This window comes from Petaurus breviceps, unplaced genomic scaffold (assembly GCF_028583685.1).
Source record: "Petaurus breviceps papuanus isolate PSGF00001 unplaced genomic scaffold, PetGlider_PUasm1.0 379, whole genome shotgun sequence".
Classification (NCBI taxonomy): Eukaryota; Metazoa; Chordata; class Mammalia; order Diprotodontia; family Petauridae; genus Petaurus; species Petaurus breviceps.
This window is the reverse complement of record NW_027186303.1, coordinates 2,272,303-2,299,160: the sequence shown is the minus strand read 5'-3', so window position 1 is coordinate 2,299,160 and position 26,858 is coordinate 2,272,303. Positions and strand designations below refer to the sequence as shown.

Sequence of the window (26,858 nt, the reverse complement as noted above, 5' to 3'; positions counted from 1 at the left end):
ATTGTTCTAACCAGATATCTGATTTAAGGTTTAAAAAAATCCTTGTAACTCCTCCTTAACTCCCATAGGGATTCTATGCCCCCAAACCAATTTTGGGAATATTCTACCAAAGATATCCCATGAAAGCTAACTTACAAAGTCCACTTTACTTCCAAGATGGAATTTAGATTGGCAAGCAAATGAATCCAAGTAAGAGCAAAGCTAAGGGAACTCAGCAAGGTCATTACCCTATTACCACTCTTCTCTTGAAAGACTTCAGCTCTGGATTACTCCCACCATTTGCCTTCTCCACTCTTAGTTATGAGCTGCTGAGCAAAACTGGTAGAAATCTCACCACCATATTAGCTAGGTCTGTTACAAATTCATATTAACCAACCCCCAATGGGCCCTCACTGTAGCAAGGCAGCTTTTTAATTCCTTCCTAATTGATTCCCTATCTCATATCCCTTAGAAGATATTCCAAACCTCTTTCTTCAAAAGCCTCCCATACCTCCTCATTCCTGCTGAGTACTTTACTTTTTACTTACTGAAAGGAAATGCAAAGAACTAATGATTATTTCAAAATCATCATCCTGGCCATCAGGAGATAAATTCATGGTTACATTCTATTAGGAAGCCTCATGACCTTCAAGAGCTGGAAAAGTCTAATATTAAAAAGCAGTTCGATGCAAAACAATATTCACTGTGCATCTACCAAGTGCCAGTCACTTTTGAAACTATCTGTCATTCAAAGGTCTCAGATGTGCATTCAAGCATTTCTGAAGGATTGACTTATCCTACACATCCGGTCTTTGTTTTTTAGTCACAAACAGAAAGCAATTAATAGAAGGCAATTTTATTCATTCAACAAACTTTTTTTAATTTTATTTTATTTTTTCCAATTACATGTAAAGATAGTTTTCAACATCCATCTTTTATAAGATTTTGAGTTCCAAATTTTCTTCCTCCCTCCCTTCCTTCCCCTCCATCCCCAATTCAGTGAGCAATCTGACATAGTGAATACATGTACAGTCATATTAAACATATTTCCACATTAGTCATGTTATGAAAGAGGAATCAGAGCAAAAGGGAAAAACCATGAGAAAAAAAAAGCAAAAACAACAAAAAAGTGAAAATAGTATGCTTCAATCTTCATTCAGACTCCATGGTTCTTTTTCTGGATGTGGATAACCTTTGCCACCAGTCTGTTGGAATTGTCTTGGATCATTGTATTGCTGAGGAGAGCTAATTCTATCATAGTTGATCATCGTGCAATGTTGTTGTTACTGTGTACAATGTTATCCTGGTTCTGCTCACTTCACTCAGCATCAGTTCATATAAGTCTTTCCAGGTTTTTTCTGAAATCCACCTGCTCATCATTTCTTATAGAACAATAATATTCCATTACAGTTAGTTATCACTACTTGTTCAGCCATTCCTCAATGGATAGGCATCCCCTCAATTTCCAGTTCTTTGCCACCACAAAAAACAGCTGCTATAAATATTTTTTGTACATATGGGTCCTTTCCCTTTTTTATGATCTCTTTGGGATATAGACCTAGTAGTGCAGAATCAAAGGGTTTGTACAGTTTTATAGCCCTTTGGGTAGAATCAGGAGGGATATTTGTGGCAGAATTCTAATCTACAGTGTTTGGATAAATGTGTAAAAGTATTCTGTATTTGGAAACATTTGAGACTTTATTTCATGACTATATGATGTACTGCCATATTTAGTGCAAGAACTGCCATCACCTGGACTCATAGAGATGGTGGTCAGAGAAAACCCTACACATCTATGTGAGTCAGCAGTAAGAGAAGATGAATTACAGTAATATTCACCATCAAAGCCATCATCCAAATAAGTAACTCTTGCTAAGCAGAGGTCAGTCATCTTTATCAACTGCCATCCACAGAGCAAGCAAGCCAATTTAGCAGAAGTGGCAAGACACCTTCTCATGCTTCTCTTGCTTCTTGTATCTGAATGTCAAATTTTCTATTCAACTCTGGTTTTTTCAGCAAGAATGCTTGAAAGTTCTCTATTCCACTGAATGACCATATTTTCCCCTGAAACATGATACTCTGTTTTGCTGGGTAGGTGATTCTTGGTTTTAATCCTACCGTATTTCCCCAATAATAAGACACTGTCTTATTAATTTTTTTGGACAGAAAAACACCAGAGGGCTTATTTTCAGGGGAGGGCTTATTTTAATGAACATTGACAGCAATTTTAATAAACAGGTAAATGTGAACAAAAAAATGTACCTTTATTCAATAATGATCATGTCATCTTCTTCAACAACATCGTCATAAGTGTCCATACCCTGAATTCCGTCCTGGATGTCTTGCACCTCCATTTCCTTCAGAAGAAGTGGACCCAATCTGTCATGTCCAGCAATATAGCTCTCTTTAAATGAATATGTTTTGTCCAGGTAACCTGCTCGTAGTGCCTTGGCAACACAGCTGTCAGTAATTTTATCCCATGACTTCTTCACCCAAGTCATGACTTCTTGCAGACAGGGCTTCACAAAGTTTCCATGCTGATTTCTTTCCATTCTATTTTCAATGTAGTCATTGACTTCCATGCGCAAATGGTCCTTGAATGGCTTGTTTATTGCAATATCAAGGGTCTGGAAATAGGCAGTCATTCCTGCAGGAATCATTACTTGATCTATTCTTCTCTCTGCAAGGAAGTTCTTCATTTCTTTAGCGCGGTGAGTGCTGGCTGAATCCCAGACTATCAGACCTCTTTGGTTACCTCACATAACAAGTGGCAGCATTAAATCAACCCACTTTCTTATAACGGCTTGTGTACACCAGGCTTTTTCGGTTTCAAGAACGTAAATGCCAGATACACGTTCAATCTTATCTTTCTTGCCCTTACTGATGATTAGAGGTGTGGCTTTCTTTCCATTCAAACGAATTGCCAAAACACAGGTGCACTTTCATAGCCAGTGGTGGGAATGTAGGTTGACGTTGCACCCCTGTGATGAATTGTTATTTGAGATCCTTGTCCCATAAACACTGCAGTTTCATCCATAGCAATCATATTGCAGGTTTGGTACTTGGAAATGTCAATCCTACCAATAATGAATGCAAGTGCATGTTTAATAACTTCAGCATCTTCCAGCTTAAACAGTGTTGTTGATCTTCTTAGGGGCAGTTCATACCATTGAAGGAAACCATCCAACCAGTGTTGTGATGCTTTGAATCCTTCTGAGACCATTTCAAACTCTGGTGCCATTGAAAGGGCAAATGCTTGAATATCAGCCCTGCACACAATCAAGGCCTTTGCTCTCCTGTCAGCAATCCATTCACCAATGAGGATCTCCAAGTCAGGATATAAGGGCTGCCGACCTGATCCAGACCTGCGCTTTTCCCTTTTCCCTCATCCACCTGTTGATTGAGGTTATTATAATCTGCTCTCCATTTTCTGACCATTCGAAGATCCAAAAGTTTTTCTTTACAGAAAACTGCAAGATTCTTGCCATGTGACTCCTCTACAATTGCTTTCTTATACTCAACAGTATAGCTCTTCCTTTTTGTACTCATGTTTGGGGGTCAAAACAGACAGAATAATAAAATTATGACCATCAGTCCTTCTTTTCACTCCATCATGCCCCCTGAGTTCTTCTTTTTTCCTCCATCATGTCCTTTTTATCCTCCATCATGCCCCCTCACTCCTGCTTACATACTGGGTTTTTATGTTGTCCTGCCTCAGCTCTCCTCCGCGGCACTGCTCTCAATGGCGTCAGCAAGCAAATCACTGGGGAAGAACAGGATGATGCGCTCACTGCTGCAGCTCTGATTGGATGCAGCTCGGAACACAGCATGCGTTTCACCGGGGGGGGGGGGCAGTGCATACAGAGGGTACCGTAATGTAGCGTGTAGCGCAGGGGATCACCTTCACTACAGTAGCAATCTCAATAGGGCTTATTTTCGGGGGAGGGCTTATTTTAGAGGAATCTTACACAGTAAGGGGAGGGCTTATTTTCGGGATAGGTCTTATTATCAGGGAAACACGGTAGCTCCTTTGACCTCCAGAATATCACATTCCAAGCCCTTCGATCCCTCAGTGTAGAAGCTGCCAGATCCTGGGTTATCCTGATTGTGTTTCCACAATATTTAAATTGTTTCTTCCTGGCTGCTTGTAATATTCTCTCCTTAATCTGGGTATTCTGGAACCTGGCTATAATATTCCTAGGAGTTTTCTTTTTGGGATCTTTTTCAGGAGGTGATCGGTGGATTCTTTCAACCTCTATTTTGCCCTCCAGTTCTAAAACATCAGGGCAGTTTTCTTTGAGAACTTCCTGGAGTGCTTTCTAGGTTCTTACTTTGGTCATGGCTTTCAGGTAGCCCAATAATTTTTAAATTATCTCTCCCGGATCTATTTTCCAGGTCAGTGGATTTTCCCATGAGATATTTCACATTGCCTTCTATTCTTTCATTTGTTTGGATCTGTTTAACAGCATCTTGATTTCTCATAAAGTCATTAGCTTCCATTTGCTCCAATCTAATTCTGAAGCAATGATTCTCCTCATTGAGCTTTTGAGATTCTTTTTCCATCTGGCAAATTCGACTTTTTAAGGCATTCTTCTCCTCATTGCCTTTTTGAGCCTCCTTTGCCATTTGAGTCAGTCTGTTTTTTAAGGTATTATTTTCCTCAGTCAGGCTGTTGACTCTCATTTCATAATTTTCTTGCATGGTTCTCATTTCTCTTCCCAATTTTTCCTCCACTTCTCGTATCTGCTTCTTAAGGTCCTCTATGGCCTGTAACCAGCTTGTATTTTCCTTTGAAGCTTTTGGTGCAGGAGTTCTGACTTCACTGTTTTCCTCCTGTTCCATGCCTTGCTCCTTCTTGTCCCCAAAATAGGAGTGTAATGTTGGAATCTTCTGTCTGCTTTGTTTCTTTTGCCTGCTCATTTTGCCACTCAATTACTTGACTTTTGGGCTTTTTGCCACAGTAGGACTCTGCCACCAGACAGGGGAGCTTTCGTCCCAAATGCTGGGGTTTTCTCAGCTGCCTGAGGTATTAGATGGGTGCCCTCTCTGAGGTCTTACATGCTCTGGCAAGCTGGACACACACCCCAGGACCTCCACCCTAGACTGCAATCCAGATCCAAGCAGGTTAAAGCAAGAGCGATGACCCCTCAGACTGGTGCTTGGTCCCCCTACACTCTGCAGGCCAGGAGCTGAAGCCCACACATGGCATTGGCTGGCTGTGCTGGCGTCTCAGTGGCTTCTTGCCCTGGGGGTAAAAGCCATGCACTCCCACTTACTGGTCCCAAAGTCCAGACTGCACTGGCCTCCCACCTTGTCCTTCGCATCTATGTGTTGATAAATCTGGAAACTGCCACCACTGCTGCTGTTCTAGAGTCCCTCTGGCCACGGCTGGTCAGGCCCGCCCTGGGGCTAAAGCCTCCGCTTGGTGCTGGGCTCGGCTCCCAGAGCACTGTGCTGGATTCCTACCGGCCTGCTGGGCTGTCCTCAGCAGGAGGTTAGCTTCTCTGTGTCATTTTGTGGGTTCTGCAGCTCCAAAGTTTGTTTAGAGTCCCCTTTTTACATGGATTGGGGAGGGTGGAAGCTGGAGCCGTGGGAAGGTTGTGCTTCTACTCCTCAACAAACTTTTTTAAAAAATATTTCTTTTGTGCTAAGAACTGAAGAGCAGGGAGGGGAATTTGTCTGGATGATGATACAGACATTCCTGAATGTCCAGAAATTGTTACCCCTAGTCCTTCACATTCTGTGCTCTGGGTCACTCTGCCTGCCTCTACCTGCCCTCTAATTTTCAAAAGTCCAGAAAGAGTTCAGACAATGCCAGATTCAAATGCAAGGGACAAGACGGTATCCAAATAATAGCCTCTCCTCACTGCTGTCCCCTACTGGCATGTTCCCTGTACCTACACAGGGGGACTGGAAGAGAGGCTAAGGCTGGGAGTTAGTTGGATCTACTTCACTGCCCTAATTCCTTAGTCACACATATACACCAACATATGGAGCCCCTCTGAGGTCTCAGTGCCCCACTGGTTTGCAATAGCACTCCTCACACACTGATTCACTTTTTTCTCCACTATATAATAACAAATCCACTTCAACCAATCCACAATTAAATTTTATTATTTTCAATGGAAAAAATCTATTTTGTCTCCATACTGAAACAAAGAAACAAACCTTGAAACGATATACCTAGTCAGATAGAACAAAGTTCTCTAATTGGCCGTGTCAAAAAATACATGCCTTATTTTGCACCTTGAAACCATCTCTTCTTTGACAAAAGATGCTTCCTTACTGGCCCTTTGGACCTATGACCTGGCATTGTGTTCATCAGGCCAGTAAATATTTAGTAAGTACTACAGAAACTGCATAGAATAGTGAAAAGAAAACTGGCCTACAAGTCATGTTCAGGTACTGTCATTGCCCAAGTCATTGAAACTCTCAGTGCACCTAAGTTGTATTAATTTTTAATTAATTAAACCTTAAGTTAATTCAATTAATTAATGCTTCATATGTAGTAGGAGCTTAATGAACACTTACTGATTGGCTGATTGATTCTACTAGACTACATTCCTGCTTTTATAATATGTGTGTACATGTGGACATATATACACATACATATGTACATAGATAAATGCATATATACATGTATATTTATATATGCATATATATACAATTAATCTTTCAGCCAAAGCAACAGAAGCAATAATCACCATCTTGGATTTAGGACCACGTTTTTGCTAGTGAAAAGCCTCACCACTTCCCATCTTTCAACTGCTGGTAGAGGCAGTTTCCTCACCAGTGACATCACGGGGTCAATCTCCGTGATTGCTCCATTTCTATGATCCCTCATTCATTCATTTGTTCAATAGGCATTTATTAAGTACCTACTTCAGCAAGTGAACCAAACCCTGGGCAGTCCAGTCAAAAGTGTAGATACTACATTCCTTGTGAATCCAGAACTGAAAGGGACCTCAGAAGTCATCTCGTTCAAACCATCATTTAACTAATGAAGGAACTGAAGAGACTCACTCAAAGCTATAAAGGTAGTAAGTTAAAGAGGCAGAATTTTTTTGGCAAGGCAATTAGAATTAAATGACTTGACCAAGGTCATACAGCTAGAAAGTGTCAAGTGTCTAAGGTTGAGATTTGAACTCAGGTCCTCCTGACTCCAGGGCAGGTACTCTATCCACTGTGCCACCTAGATGCCCCCCAAAAACAGAATTTAAACCTAGGTCTTCTAGCCCCTCACTCATTCACCTGATCATTCTTTCTCAGTCAGGAAGATCTTAGCTCAGATCCTGCCTCTGAAAACAGCTATGTGATCTTGGGCAAGTCACTTCATCCCAGAGTCTCAGTCTCCTCATCTGTAAAAAAAAATTGAGATAATCACACTTATAGCCCATACCTCACAGGGTCACTGAGAAAATCAAATGAAATAAATTGTACAAAGCAATTTGCTTACATTAAAGGTATATAAATATGTATGTCTCTATGTGTATATACACATACAACACACATATATACATATGTATATTTATATGTGTACGTACATTGTGTTTGTATGTCTGTGTGTGTGACTCATTGGTAATTCCAAGTTCAAAATCTTTGATCCCATCATTGTATATATTGCACATGTTCAAATCTGGCCTCAGACACTAACTGTGTGGCCCGAGGCAAATCTGTTTGCCTCAATTTCCTCACCTATAAAATGAGCTGCAGAAGGAAATGGCAAACTACTCCAGTATCTTTGCCCCAAATGGGGTCACGGAGTCAGCCATGACTGAAATGACTTAACAGCAACAAATATTATACATGCATGTATACATATGCTGATTATTGGTTCATTTCTCAATAGCAAATCAGTGATAGGAATTAGCATTTACTGAATTTATTAAGCAATCTATTATGTGACAAGCACTGGGAATGAAAAGAAAAAAATTAAACCTTTCTCATCCTTGAGGAGTTTTCCTTCTATCCAGACCCTCATTCATTCATTTATTCAATAGGCATTTATTAAGTACCTATTTCAGCAAGGTACTGAGGATACAAAGAAAGGTTAAAAACAATCCCTGACCTCCTGGAGCTCACATTCTCCTGGATTAAATGCCTGCTCATGTCCCAAAATGCCACCACGAGGCACACTCAAGACTGAATTTTTGACCATTACTAGTTTACATAACTAGCCAAGGCATCATATGGGTTTCACCAGGAATTCATATCCCTGATATTTTTAAGAAAATGAATAATTACATTTTAGTCCAAATCTGGAGTGATCTATGAGAAAAGAAAACAATGTCTGGTGATATAAAAAAAAAAGTTTTATTGATGCCTTTTGTTTCATTCATATGGCTCTCTGCCTTCCTATTCAGCATGGCACCTTCCCTTTTAACAAAGTAAAAGTTAAGCCAAAATAATTGATAAAGTGATTGCCTCTGACAGTATCTTCAACACACTGCTTCCATTCTGCTCCACCTTCTTGCCAAAAAGAAGGAAATATGTTTATTACTGTTCCCCAGGACCAGGATTGCTTATTACAATTACTCAGAATTCAACTTCCCTTCAGTGCATTCTTCATTTGTAGTCAGTGTATGTAACATTCTCCTGATTCTGCTTACTTTATCCAGCATCAGTTCATACAAATCTTCCCAGGCTTCTTTGAATTCCTGATATTCAGCATTCAGTCTCTTCAATCCAATTACCTCTGGGGCAGCCAAGGCAGGTTTTAAAGAGGATGTGGCAGGAGAAAAAGCTAGGAACCATCAACAAGCAACCTTTCTTTCAGGGCAACCATGACTGCCCCTGAGCACAGTTACCTACAGAGAGCATCTGTATTCATTTAAAGGCCTGGGGCCAGACTATCACCTTCAGTACCACAAAGCACGGAATGTGGCACATCCCATGTCTCATTTGCCCTATTTCCTTTATACTGCTCCAATAGAGAAACTTGACCACATCTAGATAAATGGAGGTTGTGAAACCAACACTTTGCTTTTAATAAAAAGAAAGAAAAGAGGCGTGTAGATGCTAGCTGGGTAAATCACTATATTTAAAAATAGAATGTCCTTTGTTCACTCAAGTCAACACATCCCCAAACAGCCTCCTAGCTAGAAGCTCTGACTTTATATGAACACTTCTTTTTGCCCTGATGCCTAATTGTCTCCACATTGCATTTAATGGGAAGATCGTCAGAATGATAGGCAGTCCTACAAACTCAGCAGACTGCTTTGGCCACAAGCTTCCTAGCTATCTGAATGATCTGTTGCCATTCCATTTTTAAGATATAGAAGAACCAGACAATATAGCAGGTTGTCTTCTCCTTGTACTGAAATAAGATAACACAGGTAAAGACTTTCTCCAGAATTTTCTTCTCCAGGACTTCAAAGACCTTGAGATTTGTCCCCACAATGATACAGATTACCGCCCTTGAGCTAGAAGCCAATTTTCTCCTGTTCCTGTGTTCAAAAACATTGCCCTGAGGCCATTTTGGTGAAGATTCTTGCTAAACTTAGCAAGGCTGACTTGTGGATGAGGTACCTGGTCTGGCTTTGGACTCCCAGATCATCAGGGGATGGCACAGCTTAGACTCCATGGGTATGGCCTTCAAGGATAACTTCCTGGCTACAGTGAGCATCAGAAGAGGTCGTTAAAAGGAGGCACTATACACAATGCTACAAAAACAACGCCTTCTTCTTTGTTCAATGCATTGGTTTTTTGTTTGGTTGGTTTTTGCTTTCTTTTTTGGAGGGGGAGGGCAGGGCAATTGGGGTTAAGTGACTTGCCCAAGGTCACATGGCTAGCAAGTGTTTAAGTGTTAAGTATCTGAGGCTGGATTTGAACTCAGGTCCTCCTGACTCCAGGGCCGGTGCTCTATTCACTGCACCACCTAGCTGCCCCCCAATGTATTGTTGAGAGACTTCTTGACCACTAAGAGATTGGTCTGGAAGACCTCTGAGATCCCTTTCAACTCTGACATTCTATTCTGCTTCTGGCAATACAATGGAAAAGGGTCCTTGGGATTGAAAGTCATGGTACTGGAGCCTGAATCCTGACTTTGACAGGTTTTTGGTGTTGCTGAATCTTTGCAGTCGTGTCCTACTCCCCATGATCCCATTTGGGGTTTTCTTGGCAAAGATACTGTAGTGCTTCACCATTTCCTTCTCCAATCTGGGTACTACCTCTGTAATCTTGTGCAACTTGCTTAACTTCTTAGGGCCTCAGTTTCCTCATCAGCGAAATCAAAGGATGTACTCAATGGTAACTCTAAGTTAAAAATCTTTGATCCTGTCATATTTTCTATACATGTTAAATGGGGAAAATACATTTAAAACCCCAAAATAAATACTGGAATAATTGCTGTGGCTAAAGCAGTTCAGATACATTATCTCATTTGGAGCCCTTCAACAATGTTTTGAGGTAGGTCCTACAAACATCATTATTCGCCATTTCAGACATGAGGAAACTGAGGCAGGAAGGGTTTAAGTGACTTGACAAGATCATACATCTAATAAATGTTGGAAACAAGATTTGAACCCAGGTGTCTTGACTCCAAATCTCGTTTTCTTCCTATTATGCTGTAACACTGCTTAAAAATAATTACAATAGGGGCAGCTAGGTGGCACAGTGAATAAAACTCCACTGGCCCTGGAGTCAGGAGGACCTGAGTTCAAATCCAGCCTCAGACACTTAATACTTACTAGCTGTGTGACCTTGGACAAGTCACTTAACCCAATTGCCCTGCTTTCCCCCCTCCAAAAAAGCTACAAACAAAAATAATTACAATAGTTGATGTCTACCCAGTACTTTAAAGGTAACAAAGGACTTTATACTTATTATTTTATTTGAACCTCATAGCAATACTGCAAGGATGATACTACGTGCAGGTATTCCAATCTCCATTTTACAGATGAAGAAACTGAGGTTTGGAGAGGCTAAGTGATTTTCCTAGGATCACAAAGCCTGTAAAATTCAGAGGCAGGATCTGAATACAAATCTTCTTCTCTTGTAGTCCAGGACTCTCTGCCTCACTAATATTGAACTGTCTCTTTAAGACACATTGTTTATTTGTTTTGCAGAGAGCAAGTACTTATAAAACATTTCTGAAATTATTGTTGAATTGATTTTATCCTAGATGATTCAGATAAATTTTACAGATATATATATATAATAATAATGTTTAATTTTGCTGCTCATCTGTACATATCTATTCTTAGATATTGTTGGCATAAAAATAAATTTCAGGGAAAGAACCAAACCCATGTGTTCTACATTAAACCTAAGGATCGATGTGCTGGTTTCATTTTTTTAAAATAGGAGTATTTTTAATCTCTCCTGAGATCATTCTGTCCCAGCTAGAAAACATCTCAAGGTACTGCAGTATAATTTTTAATCTCAGAGTCCCAAGACAACAAGTGCTCAATTATTGGATCCCTTCAGAACTGTGCAATATGTGTTATTTCAGTATGTTCCAGATCTGACAAGATACAAAGTTTTATCTTTGTCTTAGTGAAGACTAGTTCCATATACAAATACAGTGAAAATCAGACGTTGTTATCTTTTACTGGACTAGAGTGTTCAGGATAGGGCATTGCCAATTGAGACAATGATTTATAAAAGTCCCTTCCCCACATAGTTAACCTACCTCCTCCCTTCCTTCCTTTCCTTCTTTCTTTCTTTTTCTTTCTTTCCTCGCTCCCTTCTTTCATTTATTATTTCTTATCTTCTTTCTATCCTCTCTTCTTCCCTTTCTTCTTTCCTTCCTTTCTCACTCCATCCCTCCCTCACTCTCTCCTTTCCTTCCCTCCTTTCTCCCTCTTTCTATCTTCCTTCCTTTCTCCCTCTCCTTTTTCACCTCCTTTACTTCCCTTATTCCTTCCTATCTCTCTTCTTTCCTTTCTTCCTCCCTGACTTCTTTCCTCTGTTCCTCTTCCTTTCCTTCTTCCTTCCTTCCTCACTCCCTTAATCCCTCCCTCCCCCCTTCCTTTATTCTTTCTTCTCTTCCTCCATTTCTCTTCTCCTTTCTTCCTTCCTATTTTCTTTTTAACTTCCTACCTGCCTGTACTAGCTGTGGCCATAGTCTCTTCATTTCTTTCAGCCTCTGCTTCCTTATCTATAAAATGGGCATAATAATGCTTGCTATGAGAAAAGTAATTGCTCTCACAATCACTCTCCCCTTTTCTTCCCTTCTCCTCTCCCTCTCCTTTATTTCCCCCTTATTTTTTCCTTCCCTCCCAGTACAACATTTTGACTCTAAATCATTCACACTATATGACTAGCCTAATTCTTTTTACAATAAGACTTGTGTCCTGGCAGGAAAGACCCAACTACACACTGGCAACTTTTCCTTTTTCTGGTATGCTGCTTATATTCAGGTGATCTGGGAATATCACCCTTTGCTATTCCCTCAAGGGTAACTACCAGCTCCTCTTACATACACACAGGCTCAACAGGTTCAAAATAGGAAGGATTGTGTTTATAAATTCTAAAAGGTCATGTGTGTATTCTTGTGGAAAGAGCATTGGGTGTAAAATCAGAAGATGTCCATTACAATCCAGGTTCTTCCACTTTACTATCTAGGTGACTTTAAGCAAGATGTTTCCCTTTTCTAGGCCAGTTTTCTAATATGTTAAATGAAAACATTGAACCAGATTAACTTTTAGGTCTTTTGACCTCTAAACCTATGATTCTAGTGGAAACATACCAGACTTATTTCTAAGCTTATAGAAAATAATAGCAGGAGTGTGCTGGTAAATGTTTAACAACCAGCTATCCAAAAGAAAAAGAAGGTGCCCACACTTTTAAGTTTAATATGCATCATTACCATTTTTCTCCATCACTTTATTAGTCTAGGCAACAAACAAAACAATAAACCAAGCCCTGATCTGTGATGTTTGCTGATTTCCAAGGTGCAAATGCTCACAAAGAAAATTTAATAATTAGTTCTTTCAAATAGTTTGAGCTGGCTCTGGTACACCCCTGTAATGATATTCACCATTAAAAAACCATCCTTCTAAAGGTCCAGGTATTCTTAGCAACTGGCAGTGCTACCTTGGATAAGGCTTCAACAGTCATGAGGTAGACCCTTCTACATTGGTACTACCCTCTGAAAAGCTGAGTTGAAGGCAATTCTGGTCACTGATGCATGTCACTGTCCTCCATGGACTTTTCTCTTGAAGATCTCATCAGCTCCAATCAGGTGGTAATTTCATCTCTGGCCCTGTTCAATCCTCTGATGTTGTCATTTACCTAAGCCTCCAAAAGATGGCACTAATCCCCTTTCCCAGGGGACCTGTTCTCTAACAAATAAACATGAGGAACATTTACATCTCTATAACACATCTCAATTATTCTTTGCTGTTATTCTGAACCTGATAAGCCAACCAACATGAACATTTCCATATGCGAAGAACCAGTTACAGGGATTATATAGAAAATGACAAATATCTATTACATACATCTAGGGTTTCTTTTTAGAAGTATATGATAATCTTTAGTTCCAAACCTATCACATTTGTATATATCTCCTTCTAGACTTTTTCTGTTGCCTTCTGCATATTTTAAATGCATCATTGATTTTTTTGGTCTTTTTTTTTTTTCATTTGGTTCCCTCTAGCCCTGATTCTTCCCTTTCTCAAAAAAATAAAAACCCACCTTTGTAAATAATAATAAAAGTAATCATCATCATCATCATAGTTAAGAAAATCAAATCCACACATTGGCCATATCAAAAAAAATCTGTCTCATTTTGCATCTCTCTATATCAAGGTGGGAAAGATTCTTCACGATGACTCTCCTAGAGTCATGATTGGTCATTGCATTACACCTCCATTGTTTTCTTTTGAAAACCCAATCTCATAGCCTCAGTCTGTGAGCTCTTTGAGATCAGGGACTGTCTTTTGCACCTTCTTGCAACCCCAGTGCTTAGCACAGTGCCAGAACATAGTAATTGCTTAATAAATGCTTATTGACTGGCAATTATCACATTGTGGAGTCTCTTATAGACTGAAGAAATTATTTCCCCTTGTATTTCATAAGAAAGTCTCTGTCTCTGTCTCTTTCTCTATGTAGGCTCATAATGGTTTATGGCCATTTTCTACTCCATCACCCATTCCCTGGAACTAGGTTTGGAGGCTGTCTCCCTCTGGGACCTACTGCCACATGTAGAGGTATCAACTATTCTACCTGATGGCACAAAATCATCTAAAAGAATTCTACAACACTCCATATCTCTCTTGTGACTGAGTGCCCTGGTTGATGAGGGTTTCTACTGATACCTGAGTCCCTCCCTAGCATCTACCCTTCCATTTATTTTCACTGGACCCAGAACAGAGGAAATTCAACCCTTGCCACTTTTAGAGACTAGATTCTATGGAATTCTGACTCTGAAACCTCCTGCCATGTATGGAACCCATCCTACTTCACCAGACTGGCTGGGGAAAACAATACCTCAGCCCTCTAGAATAAAAGACTCAGAGTTAGAAAGGACCTCAGAGCCCCTATAGTTTACCCCTTACCTGATCACTCCTTCTATGTACACTCCTATTAACACCTATGCACACCTGACCTTGGGTGGCCTCCAGAGGTGATGGATTTCTTCTCATTGAAAGCCTCTGAGTAAAGGTTGACTGACCACTTGTCAGAAATGTAGCAGTGGACATTCCTTTGGGTATGAATAGACCAGCAAGGCCCCTCAACTTCTCAAATACCATCATTCTTTTCATTATGTGCTGAAGAAGGAACCTGAGGCTTCCCAAGGCATCACATTACACTTTTGAATTGCTCTAATTATTAGGAACTTTTTCCTTAAAACAAGCTGCCACTCATTACTCTCAATACTTCACTCTGGGGTCAACCAGAATAAATCTAATCCCTCATCTCACATTTGCTCTCAGTGAAAGAATTGTTTGTCAGTGCACAGGGGAAGTAGAAATCCTGTATAACTTTGGGCAAGTGACTTGGACTATCTGAGCCTCAGTTTCCTCCTCTGTCAAATGAGGGAGTTCTTCTGGATGACCTCTTGAGACCTGTTTTGGTTCCATGATCCTGAGACAGGAATAGCTGCAACTATGATTGGAGGTCCAAAACAATTCTGTGGGCTGATGAGAATTTTTATAAATCCAATAATTTATGGTCACCAATAAGCTATTATTAAGCACTGTACTATATGATAGATATACAAAAGAAAGAAAATTAGTCCCTGCCCTCAAGAAGCTTACATTCTAATAGGGAAGAGAAAATGTAAATAACTAGAATGCATATACATATATATGTATACACATATGCACACACACATACGTATATACTAAGTAGGCTGAAAGTAATCTAAGAAAAGAAAGCATTAGCAGCTGGGTAGGAGCAGGAAACATGGAATTTGAGCTGAATCTGGAAGGAAGTCAAGGAAGCTAAGAGGAAGGACAAGGAGGGAGAGTATTCCAGGCAGAGGGGAGAGCCAGTATAAATACAGAGCCCAGAAAGAGTGTCATACGTGAAGAACAGTAAATAAGCCAGTGTAACTGAACTGCAGAGAGCACAGAGAGTAGTAAGACTGGAAAGGTAGGAGAAAGCTATTGGCAAGGCTGGCATCTGATTTATTATAATATACAAGCAGCAGCTAGGTGGCGCCATACTGGATAGAGTGCCAGACCTAGAAGCAGAAAGACTCATTTTCCTAAATTCAAATCTAGCCTCAGACACTTCCTAGCTATGTGACCCTAGGCCTCAATTTCCTCATCTGTCAAATGAGCTGGAGAAGGCAATAGCAAACCACTCCAGTATTTTTTCAAAGAAAACCGCAAATGGGGTGACAAAGAATTGGACTAAACTAAAAAAATTACTGAACACACACACAGACATGAGAAGGAGTGTGATATAGGAGATAGCATTCCAGACAAGAGTCAGGAACAACTAGGTTCAACTGCTGTCTCTGATACTCAGGGGCCTCTGAGACTTCCCTACTAAGATATAGTCAGATTTCTATAGGAATTTCCAACATGGATGAAATCACCTATCATGCTAAGCCTGAGAGTATTAGTCACACAATCATTTCACAAATAAACTGAGCTGAGTCAGCTCACGTGTGGCAAGTATGGCACTATTCAGCAACTTTCTTAAAAGGCTTATTAAAAAGCAGGAAGTCAGAAAAGGAAACCAGGATGACATTTGCCATGATTTTCTTTCTGACTAGAGGCCACAGGAAGAGAGAGAAGAGTCAAGATGAAGATTTTTGGTATACCTTGTGTGTGTTTGTGAGTATATATGTGTGTAGCATGCAACTTGTATGAAACAGAAGGTGTGTGTTGATTGAACCAACACTGTAGTTGGTATCCTGGCACCAAATACAAAGTTATTATTTCCCTATGCAATCTACTTAACACCTCAAGGCCCCTGCCCACAAAACCTTCAGAATCTGAAGATGACAGAAAAAGTCAGACTATTTTGTTTATTTGTTTGCTTTCAAATGTACTGAATTTGAGCTCAGAATATGAGAAAGTGGTACCCAGAGAAGAAAAGGCTGGGAGTCTTTGCCCTCTGGCCACCTGGGAAAAGCAGAAATCTTACCCAGGACCACAGACAGGTTCAATGAGCAATGCCTTTAGCCTTTATACAGAGCTGAGGAGCAGACCCAGAGCCATCCAAAAATGAAGGATCAGCACATGACCCAGTCTATCTAATGTTATCTTGCTGGCTCAAGGACTCACAGGAGAGAAACAGGGTGCCTGAGTTTGAGTTACCCACAATTTATTAGACACTGACCTTCCAGGAGGTTTTCCTGTCATACCATGAACTCCTTGAGGGGAGGGAGTGGTTTTTTCATTTGTTTGTTTTTTAGGGGGTTGCCTTTCTTTGTATCTCCACAGCTCAGTATAGTTCCTGGCACATAAAAGATATTTAATAAATATTTAAGGGCAGCTAGGTGGTGCCATAGTGGATAGAGTGCCAGTTCTGGAGTCAGGAAGACTCATCTTCCTGAGTTCAAACCTGGCCTCAGATACTTCCTAGCTGTGTGACCCTGGGAAAGTCACTTAATCCTGTTTGCTTCAGTTTCCTCATCTATCAAATGAGCTAAAGAAGGAAATGGCAAACCGCTCCAGTATCTTTGCCAAGAAAACCCCCAAATGGGGTCATGAAGACTCAGACATGATTGAAACAACTAAACAAAAACAAAACAAACAAACAAACAAATATTTGTTGACTAAACAGTCTGGGAGTATCCATAGACATAGAGCTGTGAGAAAATTTAGACATCACTTAGTGCCAAGGATTCAAGTCAAGTCAACAAGCATTTATTAAGTACCTACTATATGCCAAAACACCATGCTGAACTTTTAATCATTTTTGTATTATAGGTCCCTTTAGAAGTCTGGAGAAGGTTATGGACACCTTCTTAGAATCATGCTTTTAGGTACATAAAATATATAGGACTACAAGGGAAACAAATTATATTGAAATACAGTTATCTATATGTATGTTTGTATGTTCAAGTTCATGGACCCCAAGTTTACAAAGTCTGATCTGGTCTCTCACTTATAAATTAAGTTAACTGAAACCAAGAGAGGTGAGGTGACTTGTCCAAGGTCACACAACTAAGAAGAGAATCATGGATTTACAACTGGAAGAAAGGCTGCTGAGTCCTCCCCCATCAGCTTACAGATGAGGGAACTGAGCCCCAGAGAGGGGAACTGCCTGGACCAATAGTCCATAGGTAGTATGTAACAGAAGCAGGCTTTGAAATCAGCTCTTTTTGCATGAAAATCTAGTGTTCTTTCCACTGTAGCACAGTGTGCTAAGTGCTTAGGATTTTGTCTTGCCTATCAAAAGGGCATCATCATCTGCTGGCCTCAGGATCAAAGTCTGGGAGTAGATGTGCACCCTGGGTTGTTGATATATGTGTTATTCATTTCTAAAATCATAATTAAGGAATTGTAAACAACTCTGATTTTCTAAATGACCTCAACTGAAAGGATAAAATTAATGTGCCAGAGTGTTTTCCTGCATATGTGGGGACAATGGGAACTGATAATCTGGGCCACCACCCCTAGGGACAGAGCCAAAGGAGTGAGTCACAGCAGCTGCTATAAAGCCTGAGAAGGGTGTCTCACTCACTCACTCATTCATTCATTCACCAAACATCTGCAGAGGGCTATTACATTCCAGGTACCATACTAGGTGCTAGAAGATACACAATCCTTGACCTTAAGGAATTTACATGGGTGGAATGGAGGGGCAGGAGAGCACTGTAGAAATATATATAAGAATCAATTCCAAGAAAGAGGGCAGAACTCTGACTGAAACTTAGCATTCCTTTCAATTATGAATGCTGTTGCTGTTCACTCATGTCTGATTCTTTGTGATGCCCAGGACCACAGTGGGCCAGGCCCTTCTGTTCTCTACTCTCTTGAAGTCTGTCCAAGCTCATGGTGGTTGTTTCCATGACACCATGTATCCATCTCATCCTCTGTCATGCCCTTTATTTGGAGAAGTCTTCCCCAGACTGCCAAAGTATCCATGATATACAGATAAGGAAACTGAGGCCCAAAGAGACCAGTGATTTGGCCAAGGTTACACATATAGGGATTTGAACTCAGATCTCCTGACACTGAATCCAATCCTCTGTTCTATTCCATCCAGCTTAGGGCCAAACAATACAAGCACTAGGGTTTTTTGGTTGTTTTTTTTTTCTTCACGATTCACAGTCATTAAATTGTGGAATCATAGGACAAGGAGAGAAGCTAAAGAGTTATCTCATCCAAATCTCTGCTTTGGGGAAGACTTCCCTTAAGGCACATTGGAAAAATCTGCTGTCTGCTCTTTTTCTAATCAACCAATCAGTGATCAACATTTAATAAGCCCCTACCTCGTATGGGCCAGGCACCGTGCTGGGGAATGGAGATAAAAATACGAAGAAGGGTAAAAATCCCTCCTCTCAAGGCATTCACATTATAAACACCCAGAGGAGATTTCAAAAGTTCTCCCAGGAACTGCTCCTAGAAATGTTGGGAATAAAACAACATAAAAGGAAACAGTGCCTACCCTGCCCTTGAATTTTGAAGGAATGTTTTATTTTTCTTAATTTATGCTTTTTAAACATGCCCATGATTTACAAGGTGGGTACTGGATAAATGTTTATTAATTAATATTTTCTTAGATCCTTAGGTTGGGGAAAGGAAGGGAATAAGCATTTACAATATATAGCATATTTCTAGCAGAAGATAAAAGGAAGAAAGCAATATGCTATCATGTGACCCTCCTCACCCCTTTCCAAATAATAGGAAGGTAAAAGAAATGATGGGGCAGCTAGGTGGCACAGTGGATAGAGCAGCAAGACTAGAGTTCAGAGTACCAGAGTTCTAATCCAGCCTCAGACACTTCCTAGCTGGGTGACCCTGGGACAGTCACTTAAACCCTGTTTGCCTCAGTTTCCTCATCTGTCAAATGAGCTGGAGAAGGAAATAGCAAACCAATCCAGTATCTCTGCCAAGAAAACTCCAAATGGGGTCCCAAAGAGTCAGATATGACTAAAATAACTGAACAACAACAAAAATGCTAACACCTAATTGTGGATTGAGGAGCCTGACCACAGCTTATCACCCTAGTAGGCAATATCATTTTAGAGCGGGACCAAGGGAGGAGCATGCAATCAGAAGAGCCTAAGACTTGGGTGACCCTGGACAAGTCACTTAACATTTCTAATAGGTCTCAGCTTCCTTATCTGTAAAATGAGAGGGGCTTAAAGAGATAGACCCTTCTAACTAAGGTACCTTCCAGCTCCAAATCCTAGAATAAAAGCTCATTTGCCAAATATTACAAGAGGCAAATGAAGGAAGATTTTAGGTAATATTGTCTCACAAACCAGTGAAAAGCAGTTGCATTAAAAATGACTATAAATCCCAAATTTAAATACATATGTGTGTATATATATATGGTATGGATGAGATAATCTATCAGACCCCTTCCAGCTCTAAATTTATGATCCTATAAACATCCATCTTGACAGTTAAGAACCATGAAATGCTGTTATTTCTACCTTTTCTTTTCTAGAAGTCCTTTAAATTTTTTTTTGTTACATAAATTCACCAAGTATTCACATACCATGGTAATAAAGCCACACAGGAGGAAATAAAGAAAAGCTTATTTTAAAAAATCAAAATCCATTCACAACATAGGGACAAAGAGTAACAGGAAAGGGAGAAAAAGGATGTGTCCATTTTGTATTTTGAAAACAAGCCAAGTATGAAGCCACAATTTCTGTTCAGTCCCTCAGTGAGTCGGAGAACAATGGAGATGGTTTCTTACCGTTCTTGACACCAGTCTTCAATGAAAGCTTTATTGTCTCCTCTGAATTTGTTTCCATCAAGGCTTGACACCCCTAAAACAAAAAACAAAAAATCAACTGAGTTTTCATCCTTTGTGGGATAAATGGTCCCTATGGAGATGGGCAGAAGCTCTGTCCTCTCTTCATGACTCAGTGGTGGCTACCTGCTCCTTCCACCAAGGTCTGTTAACCTTGATCTTACTCATTGGTTCAGGCTCTGAAGGTGAAAGGGACCTGAATGATATAGGGCCAAGTTGCCCCTCATCTTGCTATCGCCTTCTCCAACTCATTTGACAGAAGAGGAAACTGAGGCAAAAAGGGTTAAGTGACTTGCCCAAAGTCACCCAGCACATTCCTCATGCTTGACAAATATTATCTTATTTGATTTTCACAACAACCCTGGGAGATAGGTTCTATTATTATCCCCCATTTTACAGAAGAGGAAACTGAGGCTGGTAGAGGTTAAGTGACTTGTCCAGGATTATACGACTAGTAAGTGTCTGAGGATTTAAACATAGACCTTCCTAAATCTGGCACCTAGTAGAGCACTCTGGGCTTTCTTTTTTCTTGTTTTTGCATTCACAGTTAGGCACACAGAAAGTACCTAATCAATGTTTGTTGGCTGACTAACAGACTCTCATTGTCCACCTGTCATTCCGTGACCTTTCTATTTTGCCATCCTACTTTCCCTTTCTATCATATAGTCCCTCACCCTGATACCAATATAATAATAATAACAACAATGACGATAATAAAATCACCATGGGATGTTTTCTAGGACCACAGGTTCAAACACTACTTTAGAACTCATCCATGTTATTTTTATTTTGTTGCAAGACCCCTGAGTATATAAACTGCACAGTTTGGACTAGATGGTGTTTGAGTTCTGATCTTGTCTCCACCATTCATTTAATCTGTGAGCTGCAGAAAGGGGGGATGAGGGAGGCAGAACTAAAGTCCCAGGTCTAGAGCTAGAAGGGACCTCAGAAGCCTAGCCAAATCCCATTATTTTACAAATAAGGAAACTGAGGCAAAAGGAGGGGATGTGACTGAAGATCATGGGGACCTCAGAGGACATCTAGTCAAGCCCCATTACTTTACAGATGAGGAAACTGAGGCAAAGAGAGGTGAAGTATCATATCCAAAACATGAGTCAGGATCACCTTCTATATGAAGGATTTCCTAATTCCCCCACCCCACCCCCAGTTTCTAGAGCATTACTCCCCTTGTCTATTTTTAGATTTTGTGTGTCTGTTCACCTATGTATTATTTATATTGTCTCTCCTGAAAAAAATGCATCTCCCAGCACAATGCCTGGCATATAGGACAATGAGGAAGAACTGATAAATAAAATTATGTGTAGAATGGCTTTACATGTATTTACATATTTGTATCTAATGGTAGCCATCTGGGAGTGGGGCAAAGGAAAAAAAAGAAAGTTATGTGATAACATTATTATGCATTTAAAAGGAATAGCAAATTGTACATAATAGATCTGCAGTTTCCTCTTTTTTCCTATTCTGTGTTATGAGAATACTTGTTTTATTCCTTAAGTTCAGAATAAAATAAAATTTAAATTTAAAAATGTGTTTTTGATTGCCCCTCCAGTAGATTATAAATTCCTCACGGGCAAAGATTGTCATATATTATCATTGTATCCTCAGTGTATGATACAGTACCTTGCATATAATAGGTACTTAAGAAATGTTTGTTACTGAATTGAATTAGATAGACATTGGTGTGATGACATGAAGAAGGTTGTTGTAAATGCACAAGGAATTATACCCATTAAACATATGGTCCCTGGAGTCCCTAGAAGTTTCTGGAGGGGTTCCAGCACAGGTTTCTCTGGGCCACATTCCATGGGGTGCAAACCACCCCTACACTACAAATATTAGTCACCCAAATGCTTCTTCCATGCTGTATTTGAACCTGGGTTCAAATCCTAGCTCTCTCATTTTCCAGCAATGTGGCCTTATGCAAATCACAAAGAAAATTCTCAACCAAAAAACCCCTCTACCCATCCTCATTACCCCTTCAATTTATAGCTCTAGGGTTATGTGGGACATGGCACGCTAAGTGGAACCCACATCTTCCTGACTGGCTGATTTTCCATCCACTGACCAAGCTACCTCTCAAGTCAATTCAAATTCATCAACAATTACTTATTCATTTAATAAATAATTGTTGATTAATTTAAATTGAAATATATTGCTGGAGAAATATCTGGATGCAAACTCTCTCTGGAGTGCTAAAATCTATAAAAATGGTTGAGTCACAAGACCTAATGCCCTCACGACCAGAACTATAAAGGAAAAATTGACTGGGAGGTTGACAAATTGGGCAGAATGTCATCAGGACAGGAAGGAGCACAGGGCTGGGAGGTGGGTTTGAACTGAGATCTTCTGTGGAAACCACTAAATCTATCTCTCAAATGCTTGCAGGTTTGTGGAGATGTTTTCTTCCCTGAGACCCTGAAACAAGCAGTTCATACAGCTTTATTCCCATCTCACAGAAGACATTGAGGCTTGGAGAGATGCTGATTTGCTCACATTCACATAGCTAGTAAGTACCAGAGCTGCTTAGAATCTCTATGCCTCATTTCCCTCATCTATACAATGAGGTGACTGGCCTAGGTGACACCCAAGGTTCTTACGACGCTATGAAAAATTGTCAGGAAGACAACGAAAAGGTTTCCAAGGTCCTAATGGTCAGATTCTTGTATAAGCAGAACTGAAGTCTAGAGCAATGAGGTCAAAGGGAGAGATATGAGAACATGTGAAAACAATTCAATGGGGGGGAGGGGAGGGAGGAAGACATGGGAAAGTGAAGAAAAGACTCTCCTCTTAACAGAGTCTTCCTTCAAAATAAATAAATTCTAATATAATAAAATCCAATAATGAGAGGAAAGAGAGGATATTGATACAGGAAGGAATGGATACAGGAGGAGTGTCAGTGATCTAAAAGCAAAAGGTAGCAATAGAAATACATATTAAAAACAAAAGGGAAGTGAGAGGCAGTGTGGCACAGTAGCTAGTGAGTCAGATTCAGTCAGGAAGATCTCAGTCCAAAACCTATCTTTGATGAATACTTGTGATCGTGGGCAAGCCACCCTCTCTTGGGCCCTCCCAGGCCACTTTCTATGACTAAATTGCATCAGTAGAAGGAGAGCTCCCTAGAAATCTAAAGGCAGGAAGAAAGAAAGAGGAAATAAAAACAATGCTGATCGGGGAAAGCCTCAGCAGGGGGGTTTCTCCCCAAAAGTTAGTTCTTCCCTGCCTCTACTGCAATAATTTCATATTTATGTGTTTCAAATGCATTTCCCCTAGTATGTGATGCACTTTGCAGGGCCTTGTAAGGTTCCTGTGATCAGGGATTGTTTTTCATTTTTGCTTTGTAGGCTCTCTGTCCCCTCCCTTTTCCCTTTGTGACTCCTGACACATAGAAGGCTCTTAATAAATGTTTGTGGTGATTAGATCAAATTGAACTTAACCAAATTGAATTCAACAATTATTGATCAACATTTAATTTACTCCTTTTATCTCTGAAATGCTATTGCATGACCTTGGTTATTACTTCGTGAAACCTTTTCAGAAATTCATCCATTGTCATCCTGGTGATCTCCACAGCATGATATCTGCTGTCCTGCCACCATCTTCATCTGTAGGTACCAGTGTTTGGACCATCCATCCCTCTGTTCTCATGGCTCCTAATTAAATCTTTATTTGCTACAGATGGCAGCCTACTTACACCCACCATATTTTTTCTCCATTTGCCACTGGGTCTCTTGAAATTTTCAGCTTTCTGTCCTCATAGCTTTTTCAGTGTCACTTTTTAATTAATGCACTTATTTTCCATGACCCCAAACCTCATTCTCCATGAAATATTGTTATTTATCTCATGGACAGGTAAAATCCAGAAGCAGATTGAACGAATTGGGGTCAAGGCTCAGAGTTCAATTTTCAAACCCTATCTATGTCATGCAAATGCCTTGTCCAAGCTCTGCCTGCTGGGTGATTGCCATCACCACCAATGACAGATAAGCTCAATTCAATTCCTCAGTGAACTCTATGGTCCAGCCAAATAGGGTTTCTGGCTGTTCCACTCATGTGTCATTCCATTTGTTCTGGCTGCCCTGTCCCCTCATTCCCATAATGTCCTCCATCCTTACCTCTACCTCCCAGATGCCCTAGTTTCCTTCAAAACTCAGCTCAAGACCCATCTTCTACTTTCCTGCCCCAGATTGAGAAATATCCCCCCCACCACCAGATGGCTATTTTGCATCTACATAAGAATACAAATGTTGTCTTCCTTCACTAGGATCTAAGCTCCCTGAGGACAGGTTTAATATTTCCTTTTGACTTTGTATCCCACTGTCTGGCACAATGCCAGACTCATAGTGACTGCTTAATAAATAGCCCGGGATTCTGAAACAACAGGCTTAAATCCTAATTCTGTTATGCACTAACTTTGTGACCTTGGGCACATCATTTACCTTCCTTGAGCCTCAGTTTCTTCATCTGTAAAATGTGATCATTGGACTGAATGGCTGCTGAGGTCCCTTTCAGCTTTATTTATATCTGCGACCCTATGAGTACTGATGGTTTGGATAAGCAGCTATTAATTATGTGTACCATGCTAAGTGAGGCTTGGGGGAATGCAAAGACAAATACTTGGAGCCTTTTAAACACTGATCTGTGCCCTCCTAACTTCAAATGTTTGGGTTTGGGGGTGTTGTTGTTGTGTTGCTATTGTTGTTGTTTAATTTGCGTGAGATCAAACTGAAATAAACCAGGGACTGTGAAGGTTTTTTTTTAAGTCCCTTAAGGTACTTACTCCATTGTGGTGAGGAGAAGGATATATAATTCAGATAGTAAAATATAAGGTAGAGAGTGATGAGGGCAAAAATGAAATGCCCCAAAGTTCTCAGGATATTTGAGGAGGAAAACAGCACTGCCAGCTGGGGGGATCTGGGAAGATCTGATGTGGTAATGAAAGCAGCCCCTGTCAGAAGTAAGTCAGAAAATAAGGAAGGAGGGCATACCTGGCATGGGGGAACACTTTAGATAGGCACAAAAGCCAGAGATGGCATCCCAACTAAGGGAAACAGCCAGCAGTCTATAACATATAGTGTGATACCAAACAAATCTGGAAAGAAGGAATGGAGAACAGAGTATGAAATCTAAATGGGTGTAACTCATGGAGGGCAGGTGCCATAGAATTATAGATGTAGAGTTGGACAGAACCTTAGAAAACTCATTTTACAGATAAGGAAACAGAGGCCTGTAGAGGGTGACTTGTCCAAGGTCACACAGCTAGCAAGTATCAGAGGTAATATTTGAACTCTAGCTCTAAGACTACAAGTTTAGTGTTCTTTCCACTGTGACATGTACACCCAAATTTAAATTCTTTCTTATATAACTGCATCCTTCTGTGCAATTTGGTGACCTAAAATCTATAGTTCTTGAAGTGAGTTTGCTCAAACCTTACAAATGATTTATTTGGGGAGCTAAGATTAAATATGGAAAACTTTACCTCAAGGGGAAAATATTGGGTATGGTTAGGGGAGAAATAATGATGAGGGGTTGATCACTGAAACTGGAATCCCTGCCTATACCCAGCCATGCCCTACTCAAGGTCACTTTGAAATGTTACAGCACGGGAGTATGGTGGCATAAAATGGAAAATGAGGAAGAGGTGGGAGCCAAGGTGGGAGGGGGACGGGGAGGGAGCAGTTTCATTGAATTGGGAATGTAAAAGCTGAGACAGAAATCTTTTGGTCTCTTCCTTGTTTGATGGCTGTACTGATGTCTGCCACTGACTGAAAGCCAAGTTAGATACACAGAGTTTTCATTACAGATCTGGTAGGTATCACAAGGAAACAGAGCTCTAATTGGGAGGTGAAAGATTAGGTGATTGGAAGAGATTTAAAGAAGCAATATGAACCTAAACATCTTCGTGGAGTCTACAGAAAATCATCTTGGTTCAGTTTTTGTTAGATGGCTACTGACCAGAAGCCTAGGGCAATACCTGCCTGACCACTGCCCACAGAGTTTGGCAAATATTTGGAAAAGGTTAAAAAAATTCTGGTAGGATTGGTCTGTAGAAGGTGCTTGAGAAGTGAGCAGAGAAAGAGAACACCGAATGGCCAGTGGAAGCAGAGACAGAGAAAGGCCTGAAACATTGATGAGATGCTCCTGTTACTCACTGGGAGAGACCATGAAAATTCTATTCAGTTTCCCCTAAAATCTACCATGTTCCTTCCAGGCAATGTGGGAAGCACTGGAGATACACAGAGAAAACTAAGACAGTCCACAGCTTATTGTCTACTGGAGGGAGGGAATGTATATATGTGATACAAACTAATTTCCATGGACAGAAAGCACTGACAACAAGAGACATCAGGATAAACTTACCAGGAGGTGGCTTCCAAGTGGTACTTTGAAGGAAGCTAGGGATGACACCAGGTGGAGATGAGGAGGAAGAGCATTCCAGACATGGTGGGCAGCCTGAGAAAATGCCCAGGGATGGAAGGAAGGAAGGAAGGAAGGAAGGAAGGAAGGAAGGAAGGAAGGAA

General features: G+C 40.4%; 1 protein-coding gene across 3 annotated transcripts in view; it reads right to left on the bottom strand.

Annotated features, from left to right (window-relative positions):
• The window catches only part of CUNH12orf75 (chromosome unknown C12orf75 homolog), a 113,374-nt gene that overhangs the window by 71,933 nt on the left and 14,583 nt on the right, over nt 1-26,858 (bottom strand). For 2 of the 3 annotated variants that reach the window (XM_069099397.1, XM_069099398.1), the window contains exons 2-3: nt 26,698-26,790; nt 20,263-20,335 (exon numbers count right to left, since the gene is read on the bottom strand). In XM_069099397.1, coding sequence (XP_068955498.1) covers nt 20,263-20,335; nt 26,698-26,790 — 166 coding nt within the window. The remainder of the gene's footprint in view (nt 1-20,262; nt 20,336-26,697; nt 26,791-26,858) is intronic. The other variant, XM_069099399.1, reaches the window with a different exon arrangement.